Genomic DNA, 13,073 nt, shown 5'->3' on the forward strand with positions numbered 1-13,073 from the left:
GTTTTCCTGTTCGGGGGCGGGGCCCCCCCCCCCGCATCTCGGCACCCGGGGTAGCTGCACCGGCTGCCCACCCGGTTGTTACGCCACTGGTACCAACTACAAGCTCCCTGAAGAGAACTACAGGGGGTGGACACAAAATCAGTCACCCTACCCAAGCAGCAGTGACTAGTCTTTATAACAGGAAGCTCCTTCACAATGCAAAGTTTCATGAATTACTGCACAGATCTGGAAGAAATACACAAAGCACACTAAGGTTCAAGGAAAAAGACACATGGCTCTTGTATTTAGACCATATTTGCTTATTCTGTAGTTCAGGTTTAATTGTAGGTTATCATGGGGCTCTTGATCATTTTTTTCATTGGGGCCTAGAAAGCCTTACCTATGTTTGTGGGTTTAATGGTACAGTACATGAAACATTGTGTTTAGCATACTGCATTATAGTAGACATTACTAATAAATGTACTCATTATTTTTGGAGTATTATTTGGAGTGTAAACAAAGTAACTTCATGCTTTCAGGTGCAGCAGCTGTATGTTTCCAGTTAACTAGAGTTTTATTTTACATTCTTGCTGCTACATTTGGTGTCCATTTAGGATTTTCCTCAGCATGTTCCTCACTCTTCTGCCAAACCTCCTCCTAAACTCTCAGCTTTGCTGCAAAATCCCAATCATTCCTAATCATTGTAAGTCATCCAGTTTTCTCCTAATGTGTACTCAAGGCCTTAGTTAACCATCAGTTGTCATCCATTGTTATCCTCTAAACCTAATTCAGTACTCATCCTAACCTCCTTCTTTTTCAATATGCTTATTGATTCTCAAAGGAAGGGAGATGCATAGGGGCTTTGACAGGAACATGCAGTATAAGACATGGCGAACGTGAACATAACACATAGTCAATAACATGGGGTGGGTGATTGTCATGGAACCAATATGTTCTTGTTCAATCAACAAGGCTATGTCAGAATAGTTAGTATGTATCTAAAATAACGGTGGGTAAGGATAAAAAGAACAGGAGTGGGTAGGGGTGTCCTCTGGGGGCTTGGTAGATGCAGTAGATAGCTAATTTTCATATGTAGCTAAAATGTGATGGGTTCAATGTGGAAATTGCATGTTGTATCCAGGATTCAGGACAGATTTTAAGGAATGTTTTGCTAATACTATCTGAGAATATTGGTTAGTTTCTCATTTACCTTAGAACCATTGTTTTAACTTCCTCCAAATCTCAGTCAACCCTCATCCAAGTAAACAGGAGCCCTCAGAGTTAGTAATCCTAGTTGGGTTAGTGAGGTGTCAGATTTAGATGCCTTAGAGTCAAGTGTCATACTCAGATATACAACACAAACAGGCACTCAGGCTTCCTGCTGGTTTCTTATTTAAGAGCAAGAAAGGCACACTTAAACATTAGAGTATATAAGAACACTTGTAAACTGTGCAGTTCAGTGGTTCACTAAGAAGTGCTCTGCTAATAACAAATCTCTCCAGTGTTTTGGTTTTTCACAATGGAAGCTGGTTCTGTTTTAGCAAGAAATAACATTAGTAGACATGGGTTGCAAATGAAAATATAGAGGCACTGGAAGTTTCACACCCCGTGTTGTAATGTAGAGAAAGGAGGTATTTCCACAGTGGGGTGTGCAAATGCCCAAAGGGAGAAAAGAAAAGGGGCTTTTTAGAAAACAATCCCAGACCTCAAAAATAAAATCTTAGAAAAACATTTATTTGAGATATCATTTTAAACATTATTAAAAAGCAAAAGGTCAAAGAAAAATCACAGATAAAAACATATGCGGATGCATTCACCATCCGGTGACAATACCGTACAGTTATTAAATCTGCAGTTGCTTGTTTTCAAAATTATATGAGTGCTCCTGTATGTCCAAACATGTTTCGCCCAAACGGGTTTCTTCAGGGGAAGAGATCAGGAGAAAAATATATGTGTCGTGCATATATCTTCACGTTTAGTTGATCAGAAGCATAAGCACAAGAATGTGATGTAAGCAACTGTGTTTGTATTCAGATAGAAATTGATTCTGTCGAGCAAAGATTGCCACACACGATGCAAGTGGGGGGGTCGCGTCGGAGAGAGCACACTGTAGTCGTCAGGCGAGGTGCAGCAACAGCAGACGTTGTTAAATTGGAGGCTATAATGTTCTGCTTTTGTGCTGTAGTGTGTTGCTGTCTTTCTCCCAGACGTCAGTGGTTCTGTTTTAGGAATTTTTACAAATCACAACAGAAGGATGACTTAGGAAGGTGGGCACATGATCTTGATTTGTAGCAAGTTAATACAAGTGATGGAGGATTTGGAGGATTGCTAACAGAGGGCAAACAAATAAAAACAGTGGGAAAGACTTGTGACTCCGTTTTGCAAGAAAACTAATTGTTTTTAGGGAGTGTGATCAAGTTGGGGGATGGGATTTTGGAAGAAAAGCATGTTTAGGCATATCCTAAAATGGACACCATAGTAATTAGACTTGTCGTTGATAACATCGATATCACACTCACACACATATATCACTATTAGGTTGGAACAGAACATCACAGTCACTGGATGCTTCAGAAGAAAATAATGATGGATGGTCCAGTGGGGAAGATCCAATTAATTCTTCTGATGCTGAGGAAGAAGGAGGAGAAACAGTGGATAAAAAGTTGGTAAGATCCATGAATATGCTACATAAACTTAACAATGACTTTTATTAACAGTGCTTTATGTAATATTCCTTATTTTTTATTCTAATCTGACTTTTGAAAACTGTATTTTACACTAGCAGTATGAATGAAAAATATGCATTTCACGTATGATCTAATGTTCAATAAATACATACTACTAAATTAAGAATAATAGCTAAGCTCTAAAGGACTCCACAGTATTAACAATACCTAAGGCTAGCCAAAGACATGAGATGGCTGTTGGAAAAACCTACCATCAATTATTTTGCCAACTACAGCTATTTCCATAACCATGCAGTATCTTTTTGGCTGAACAGAGGGGTAGAAAATAGCAATTGTTTGGGGAAATCCATACCAAATAATCAGTTCTTCTGCCCCTTCAGATTGGCCAGCTACTGCTTATCTACAGAGGTCACAGTGCACAACATTGTAATAGAAAACAATAGATAGGAAACAAAGAACGAAAAAGGGCGCCTCCATAGTGTAAAAATGTAATTTAATAATAAAACACGCAGCTCTAGGCTGTACTTACAAAAATTCAATGGAATAAAAGCGTGTAGAATTCGATGGGAAATCGAAACCTCTAGCAGGGAGAGTCTGGAAAGATGTCATTCACCAGCGTCCTCTGCCCCTATGATTTCAACAGGTTTACACGTTTCTGGGGCACGTCCCCTTCATCAGAACATATGAAAAACTCCCCTGTATCCTGCTCTTAAATCTCAACAGGGTAGATCACATGGAACTTTAAACCAATAATCCGTCGCCAGGTCATTGCTGAAAGCTGATAATAGTTATTTAATTAGTAGTCAGCTCAGTCTAAATTCCGATTTGGTGTCTATTGTAATATCTGCATAATTAGAGTACAGATCTGGGGGAGATGCAACACATCTCCAAACTTAAATGGAATCAGCTCAATATATAAACTCTAGCAGACTCTCCCTGCTAGAGGTTCCGATTTCCCATCGAATTCTACACGCTTTTATTCCATTGAATTTTTGTAAGTACAGCCTAGAGCTGCATGTTTTTTATTATTAAATTACATTTTTACATTATGGAGGCGCCCTTTTTCGCTCTTTGAGTGGGTAAATCCTGGTGAGTTTTTTCTTCCCCAATACCAATAGACTAAGGCCTCATTCACACTGCCGCGCATATATGCGCGTACGTGCATATTGTACCAAATGCAGCATATGCAAATAAATGGCTCCATACACATAGCTGCATATAGAGTCGTATATTTGCGTAACGTAAAAATGCGCAAAAACAGAATGGAACCGAGATGCGTCCGAGCAGCGTATTTCTGCGTATTTTCCGCGCATATACGCGTATAGTTCACAATAATTTCTATTACGAATGATGCATTCTGGGATTGCATATAGAGCACGTATAGACGCACTTACTATATATGCGTATACATACGCGTGTATAGGGAATATACAATTTTGCTCTTGCGTTGTGTGTGAATGAGGCCTAAAAACTTCAGAAATTGCCTTTTGTTATTGTAGTGCCCTGGGAAATATACAGTAGTGGCGGATTATGGAAAGAATGGTTCAGATGAGCTTCTGGTGAGAAGTGGAGATACAGTTCAGCTTATACGTGAAGAGGAGGAGGGAATGTGGTAAGTAGTAGTGTCCTGTCACTACCACTATAAACCTTAGAATGTTAAAGAGACCTAGAACCTTCTGTATTCTTATGTCATTTACTACAGTGTACCCCAACTTCAGCATTTGGTAGGTCTTTAGTGACAGAAAGATCTAAAATAATATATTTGTGGTTCTGATGTGGAAAGTATCTACTGCTTGAATGCTCACGCAATTAAATAGATGGACCACCACTGCTGTTTATAGGAATCTGAACTTCACGTAGAACCTTGCTGTTCAAGCAGCTTCCTCAGGGATATGAATAATTAGTAAGAGCAGACAGTTTAGTTAGCAGTTGCAGTTATGTCCTGTGCTGTACCCGTGCCATAAATCTTCACCAGTACACCTAAATAGGTCTTTTGTTCAAACTTCGAAAAAGGCAATCATTGCAAAGCAACCTTTCGGTACTAGGCAGGATTCCTTTGTCAAGACAAAATGATTGCTGCATGGTCTAGAAATGTTAGTTGGTGATGATCACCTGGCTTGATGTTTGAACAACAGGCCTTGTTTTTTCATGAGAAGGCAGGTTGATGAAGGCTTATTGTATGCTTAAAAAATGATGGTGCTATCCATCCTTTCACTTCAGCTCCTAGCAGGAAATTAATAACAAGCCTGTATGCTGTGCAGATGGGTTCCAATACACCGGGTTATTCCAATGTAAGAAAACATTTTTTTTCTGACTTGTGCATACATTCAATAAAGGTGTGTTTATGTTTATCTGTTACTGAAAATACTGCAGGTTTGTGAAGAATCTGAGTACCAACAAAGAAGGATTAGTGCCTGCCAGCAATCTTATGACTCTCATTGGGACTTCCAAGTCAGTACATTCTCTCAGTAGTTCAGGTAAGATTATGTATAGTCAGGCTTTCTTTTGTTGATTATCTTTTTCAATGGTGATGCTAATACATATTTGGTTTTTTGTCATGCTGTGTAGAGTCAGGAACTGCTTCAAGCACTTTAAGCACCTCATCGAGTTGCAGCGAAAGCTGTAATGCCAGTAGCACCAGCTTTTCAGATATCAAGGGCTGAACGTCAACAAAGTATGAACAAGGCAGGAATGACCCAGTTGGCTAAGTCCAGACTGCAAATCGAACGAGAAGAACTAGGAGGAAAGATGCCTGGCAGAGGTCTGAAAATGAAGATGAATACCTGTCCCACCAAATAGGCACAAAGTGCCTTTATACCTCTCCCTGCCCAGTTGCATGCAAGCAATCCAAGCCAATTAATATGGTAGTAAAGGAGGTATGATGTTACGTGCCAGAGTGACTAAAGGGGTCGAACACTGCACTTTCTGTATTTGACATTCAGTTTACACAACTGAAATCAGTGTTTACGCCATCAACATTTCACCTTCTAGTGGTGAAAACCATCACCGCTGCAGGACGCGTCTCAGTGTGACATCAAATATGGATGGTGCTTTAGCTCCACATTCCAAGACAGTGCACTGTCTGCAAGTGCATCCAGTTATTCACATGCAGGTGCAAAATGAATCTGTAAAGACTATTATACTTTGTACTTTTTTTTACAGTGTTGATTAGATGTTTTGTGACTCAATTTTTAAAAAAAGAAAAAAAAACTGTCAGTTTTACATGGCACGGGAATTTGATACAAAATTATTTTTTTCCATACTTCAGAAGCAAGCCTTTGTAACTGTATAACACCAAGTGTATTAGATTAGCTTGCATTGGATTATGTGGGAAATAGCTAACCCAAAACACTGAATTGACCCGGTGTTTCAGGAAGCCTTTGGGAAAGCATAAACCACAATATACACTGAGAATATTTTAAACACACTAGTTAAAAAAATTATATACAGTAGAGCACTTTTATTTTTATTAGCAGAAGGAATATGAGGGAGAATAACATGTTTCAGGCTCAGTTGATGTTTTATTCAGCACTCTTCTGCCCATAGTATATTTCTAGTTCTAAGGTGCCCATGCATGGAGTAAAATTGTCACAAAAATTAAACAATTTCACCTCTGATTGTCCGGACGTTGATCCCAACATTATTCTTCCTATAATTGGGTTTGAAAATTTCTAATGATTGTCCTCAGGTGCATAAACAGACATGCACTGGTACTGTGTGTATAGAACTTAAGATTTAGGTTACCATAAGGATGCTGTGCATTGTGTGTTTACCACGAGTGAAAGCAGAATCATCCCCAAGGGTGGTTCCTTCTTTTGGATGGTCAGTAAACCTCATGTATAGATATCATATATTAACACTTATGTCCATGGTTTACTCATTGAGCATAATTGTGGCTCCCAATCTCTTATTCCCAGCTGGGCTGGTTTTCAAAACTGGATTGGACACTTTACAAGTATTTCTTTTTTCATTATTAAATTATTTTCAGATTGCTGTTTTACTTATCTGGTCATGTGGACATGCTTTCTTTCTCATAGTGTGGCAACATGCAATTTAGCCATAGCAACAGATGATCACATCTGGATGATTTGGGCTTGATTGGGTGCCAGTCTTCTATCTGTGGACACCAAAGGAATCTCTGGTTTTCTGGGGCAAATACTAAGCAGGCAGGACATGTCAAATTGCTGTTGTTTTCCCTGTTATGAGATTTTCTCACAGGTGTCTGCCCACATTTTCTCCCTCCACCCCCAATCACATACACACATTTCGGTGCCTAAGTGACTGAATCAACAAAAGTAAAACAAAGACCTCCCTGTAAGGAAAAGATTTACTATTTAGCTTTCCCACTGCTCATGCCACTGCTTTTTGCACTATATCACTACAGGACACTGTTAGTCAAGTAGGGCTGGCAGAAGGAACCACAGCACTCAGAGGGGATACAGGCATCCCACACTTCCTGAAGTGTGTAGGATGCTAAAGATTCTTCAGCCACCATAGCTCTTCAACATAGCAAAGACTGGTGGCATGGGTGACAGGACAAGATAAGTGTTAACCTTTCTTTACAGAGAGGCCCATTTTTAAGCTTTTAAATACAGTGACAGTCTTGGTTTTTATTGAGAAACTGGCCAAGAACACAGTGTAGGATAGACTGTTTATGCACATCTGAGTTCTGTGTCCATCTTTACATTACTTGTAAACAGGACCATATCAAGGCATCTTTAAACAGTTACTCGAAAGCTTCATTCAACCTGCGGATTGGACTAAGAAAATAGAACAGATTCTCCATTAATGCTTATGAGTGTGGATGGAGGAATCTCCTGCTGTTTCCATTACATTGACTGCTAGCGCCATTCGGCTGAAAATTTTCCAACCTGCTCCTTCGACCAGCTAACCAAGGGATGCTGGGCGTAAGGGTGCAAACAGAGGCACCCGCTCTATGAATTTCAGCTGGTTCATCAAGAACCAGACAAAATTTGCACCATGTACACCCTACTTTACTGTCTGTCAGGAAAATGCAGTCACGATGTAACTACTACTATTGCCTCCACAATGATCCTAATATGCAGGCTGGGCAGACATTTGTGGCACTTTAATTTCTGATAACATTAGTGGTCATCATAATTTCAGAACTGTTGTATAGTATATCTCTGTACTAAATCTGATGCACATAGCTGATTTCCCAGAGTAGGCTGGGTGAATCTTTGTTATATTTTTTTATTGGAAAGTTTATTCCTGATATATAACTATTAAGAGACCCTAAATGCTGTGTACCCTAAAGAAGCATCAAAATGTATAGTGTGACAAATAAAAAAGCAACTGCCCTTACATTAGCAGCTCCATAGTAATCCTACAAATGTTCAACGTGTAATATTTTCCTTTTGGTATTTAGATTATACCACCAGTTTATGTATAATATTCTCTATCTTAGTTTTACAAGACCATTGCAATCTAAAACTTAAACAAAATTGGCTTTAAAGAAGTTTCTGTTAAATGTAGGCTTATGTAAATCATTAAGGTGAGCAATGCTTTTAATGATAAAAGGATCAGCCAACGATTGGGATGTCTGTGCAGTGCTGCAGACCTAAGCATTATCCCTAGAAAACCTTGCGTAGGTCACTGGCCAGCATGGAACTTATGACTGAAATAGGAAAAATATGATGCTTGTATTGGCAGACATGTGCACATGCAGATCTATGCCCATTATTAGAAATAAAGACCTTGTTTAGTGATTGTGAAGATCAACTACCACGTACTGCCTATAGTGGCATTCAGATTTCCTCAAGTTCATTCTAGCGTATTTTCCTACAATTCCATTAAAAACAGGGTACACACTTCAGGTACTATGTATACTTTTAGTGTTTCACTGCTGATCCCTTCCTGTTTGACTGTTAAATATAATTTAGTTTTCGCACTCAGTTCAGTAATCTGCGGGCCTTGAATCTGAACTTTTCTTTTTCTTATCTAAAAACGAAGGAGGTCAAGATAAGGAGGTTTATTAAATAGCAAAAATCTTTCAAAATCAGTGGGATATCCTCCCGCAGAGAAGCCAGCCAATACATATGCCAGTCTTTCTCTCTGAAATCTTTTCATTTCACATATTCCAAGCAAGTTTTACCAAATACTAGAGAAAATTAGAAAAATAATTGCTATAGTAAATTACATAACAATATATGCTTATATGATAACTGCAGGAGATATCCAGACTGATTTACTAAGGAGTTGAGAATCTTAACACAATAAACTGTATGAATAAAATTCAGTTATGCAATCATGTGAAAGAAAAGTTACTGTGTACATATTTAATCTACAGACGGTTGGATATTTGAATTAAGTGAATACACTTTATTGTGTCATTAACTCCTTGGTAAATCAGCTTTGTCTGTAATTGTGAATTCTATTTTTATATGAGTATGGGAGAGCATGCATTATGACAGAGTTCTTCTATAAAAGAGAGTGCACAGAACCAATAAAAATGTAATGTAGGTTATAATGTAGGATCTGTTACGTGAATTCAGTGAAACAATGCAGACATAAATAAATATATATTAAAAAACACAGGTTTGCACATTAAAGAAAATGCAACATTAAAACTACATATAGTCATTTATTATTTCCCCCCAGCATTGATTGTTCTTAAACAAGTCAAAAATGGGAGCAAAATGTTTGCTTATTTGATAAGTTTTCAAAAATTCTCTATCGGGATCAATTTTTTAGATTGGAGAACTCATAGGTGCCAAACTCATAGTACCAAACTAGCAAACTCTTTTCCTAACTCATGTGATAACTGAGAATTAGCAATACTTCTGTATATATATAATCTATTTATAAAACCAATATATATAAAACAAGATAAAAGATGCCTTGTGGTTGTGCTAACCTTAGAATTCAGCTTATTGTAAAATAATCACTGCATGCTTACTACCATCATATCCCAGCTGCAGAATTAGAGATCAATGTCCTTCCATTGTATAGTAGCTCGTTAGCTTTTTCTTACTATGTTGGCCATACAATTGTGGGCTAATGCTTGCTTTGGCTTCCAGGATGCTATTCTAGTCTTTTTGGCCAAACATTAGCCAAAGCAGGAAGATGAAAGATCTCTCAAACTGTGCAGCTACCTCCCATTTTCACAAAAAGGTCACTTGGCACAATGAGTTTGATATGATGGTGTGCATTAGGTGCACAGTGCTTATACATTTTTCCCTCAGCCCTATTATTCTTGAGCAGTGTTTTTAAAGGAATTCTTTATTAAAAACAGAAGGGGAAGAAATTGGCATAATTCAGCAAAGATGGAGTCAGATGCATCTCTAAATGGATCACTATCTTTTTACAACACTTGTTTTTTCTGTGTTGCAAAATATACATTACCTGGAAGTTGAAGCCTTTCCTCAGTTCAGTTAAGCTTGCCATACACCAGTAGAATATCATGTACATTTTAAGAATGTTCATTCCATTTTTTAATGGTTAGTGGAGTCTAATCAATGTTTGTTTTCAGCTATAGCGAGGAGGAAATTAAATTCTAATCGTGAATGCCATCTTCATGCGGGTAAAATCATACATGTTGTTGTAATGGGCACACAAAAAACCTGTTTAATACCATAGGGGGTTCCATTCAAGTAGCAGATCTGGGGCAAATTTCTAAGGGCTTTCGCACTAAATTAGTTGGCTCGATGGCAAGATCAAATGTTCCGACGAACTATTCAAACGAAATTCTAACAGTGTATGGCCAGCTTTAGTTTGCAGTTTAATTGGTAATAATTGGAGGCACCACTATAGCAGAATACACTGGTAAACAAAAGGGAATTAGGATCATGTGACAATCTGTTGTCCTTTGAATACAATACACCATTACTAGGGTGACTGTATTATATAGGGATATTTAGTCTGTGGTGATACAGCAATTTGCACAGATGTGGGCTTCTCTAGTATATTGTAAGTTATTTGTAAATACTTTGTACAATATTTGACTGTTATTGAATAATATTGTGTAGACATTTGTGGTAAACATTATTTTTCTCATGGGAGTTTGTCAATATTTGCCTGTGATTTATAAGTACTTGTCACTGCACTTTACAGGAAACATCTCATCTGTTTATTTTTCTGCCATTGATGTATATTTCAGTACAGAATGCGAAATATTGTATGTATGACGATTTCCTGAAAACATTTCAGCAACACATCGTATTTCCCTGCTGTATGTCTTTATAAAAAAAAGTACTAATTTTAAATTGTGTTTTGTGGTCTCTTATTACAACATCTGTGAAGACAGCCGATGTCCAGGAATGGAATGGGTTCTCTTTAGAGTCGAGCTTCATTTCAGATATCCGTCATCTCCCAGTTCACAAGGTGCACAATACTCTGTTCTAAGTCAGTATCTACCAATATAGTTAAAGCAACCTATTTCCAAAGTAGCCAATCTAACCATTCTGGTGCCCCGACTACACCACTATGTTCGCAAGATATCCCTGGCTGAAGTCTGGCAGTCTGGGAGTGTTGATCTTCTAGGTCCCCATTAGAGTTCACTGGCTCCCCCCGACTTCCATGTTATTACGGAGTCCTGTAATGATGTGGAGGTCAGAATGAAGAAACCACTAAATAAGGCCGCAGACCTTGGAAACTGACACTCCTAAAATTGTTGGTTTCACATCGAACTTCAGCCAAGAATTTTATTGAAATGGAGATGCCGAAAGGTTACTGTTTACTTGCTTTTTTACAGTTACAGCTATTTTCACTTTTGATACCTATTTGAAGTCTTCCGCCAAAACAGTTTTCTTTTTATTTTGGATAAAATGTGGAAGAGTTAGAACACAGTAATTCTTATGCATTTTGGGTTATACTGCAGTTCAGGAGTTTTGGGCACTGGCAAGCAAAAAAACTATTAGCCAATTTCTTGGTATACTCAGAAGGGTCTGATGTCAACAATATAGATCCTGGGACCCCCATTACTATAGGGTCATCCTCATCAGTCTTGTACAGCTTTGGAGCATCAGACACCCCATCTGCCCACAAGACCTTTACTATCCACTTTGCATTTTTTATTGGCTTTTGCACAATGAATGCAGCAACCTGCTCACAAAGGTTCAAAGGGAACTCCCACAATTTCCACAGCATAATCCAATTCAGATCCTAATGGACCTGTACTGCTGTGTGCCTGAGGCCCATATTGCCATCTTTTCACGGCCTTCTTCTAATGAGCATGTATTTCAGCATTTAATTTACTCACCCTTTAAGGGTAGTCATCTCTGCTGCCCTTGGCACAGTTTTTCCTGATGTGTTCGGAATGTGCATCTGCCTCACACATTAAAAGCACTAGTGATTCTTTTGATTTACAGTTCTAATGTTAGGTTTGGCTGCAAATGTGCAGAGGTGGACAAAAGATGGAAGTTTTCGGTCTCCCCTAACCCAACTGCCCTAGGCACTGACCCACAATACCATTAAGGCAAGTACAGTCTTGTCAACCAGAATACAGTTAGCAATAAATGCCTTACAGGTCTATCTTTCCCCGACTCTATCCAAAATTTGAAACATGTTTCGGGTGGCGTTTAACATATTTTCTAATATTAATCATTTTGAGAGGCAGAAAGAATTGGCCTGCTCCATCCTCCAGTATAGAAAAACCTATGTGGGTAGAGATGAAATGATTGCTCCTCTGATGTGAGGTGGGCAAGAACTGAGCCTTCCTATCTGAGTGCCTGGATCTATTACCAAGTAAAAGCCTATACCAATATTTGTGTACTTCATCACTGGCTTTCTACTGTATCATTTCATGTTTATTAGCCCAGATTAAGATGCTTTTAGGAGCATTACTATTCTGACTCCGATCGTTGTGATAGCGAAATATATCCCTTGCTGAGACCTCTATGCCTGGCCTGTATAAGCAGATATACTCACTGCGGACAATCCTCGTCAGATAGCTGAACTCGTCAATACCGATTCATTCAAAAGAGGTGTTTATTCTTTAACATCAGGTTACAGCAGATGATAGGAACAGCAGTTGAACGGTTATAGTATTGTGCGGTCAAAAGATGATGCCTTTCCTACGTACTGTGCAGATTACATATGTGTCCTTGTTACATGTGGCTGTTCACTGTGCCCATGACACAGGAAGTACTGCACACAGGAAGCAGGAAGGGGCGTACACTAGGGGAAAATACGTCGTCACATAAATGTTTTGTTCTACCTCGTGCAGTAAAATCTGCTCACTTTGAGCAATGTCTTTTGCAAAAAGAAGATTTTGGCATATGTGCCAGTCCTGACAGTAGGCATCTGTGGGCTTAGTGTGTTGGCAGTGTGTAGCATGGACTAACCTTGTTGTAGTGCGGTCAGGCCTTGTCCACTTGGAGAAACGTCCATAGTGTTGACAGCCCAAGACGTGTCCTTGTTCAGTTCTGGTTACAAGGGTTTTGCCTT

The 13,073-nt window shown here is 38.7% G+C and overlaps 1 protein-coding gene across 1 annotated transcript in view; it reads left to right on the forward strand.

Moving 5' to 3' along the window:
• MCF2L (MCF.2 cell line derived transforming sequence like) overlaps positions 1-5,949 on the forward strand; it is a 181,184-nt gene extending 175,235 nt beyond the window's left edge. The window contains exons 29-32 of the mRNA XM_018562248.1: positions 2,518-2,645; positions 4,166-4,278; positions 5,040-5,143; positions 5,235-5,949. Coding sequence (XP_018417750.1) covers positions 2,518-2,645; positions 4,166-4,278; positions 5,040-5,143; positions 5,235-5,329 — 440 coding nt within the window. The 3' untranslated portion in view covers positions 5,330-5,949. The remainder of the gene's footprint in view (positions 1-2,517; positions 2,646-4,165; positions 4,279-5,039; positions 5,144-5,234) is intronic.
• Positions 5,950-13,073: the final 7,124 nt, after the last annotated feature.

The sequence above is a fragment of the Nanorana parkeri genome, unplaced genomic scaffold, assembly GCF_000935625.1.
Source record: "Nanorana parkeri isolate BGI_ZX_2015 unplaced genomic scaffold, ASM93562v1 scaffold567, whole genome shotgun sequence".
NCBI lineage: Eukaryota > Metazoa > Chordata > Amphibia > Anura > Dicroglossidae > Nanorana > Nanorana parkeri.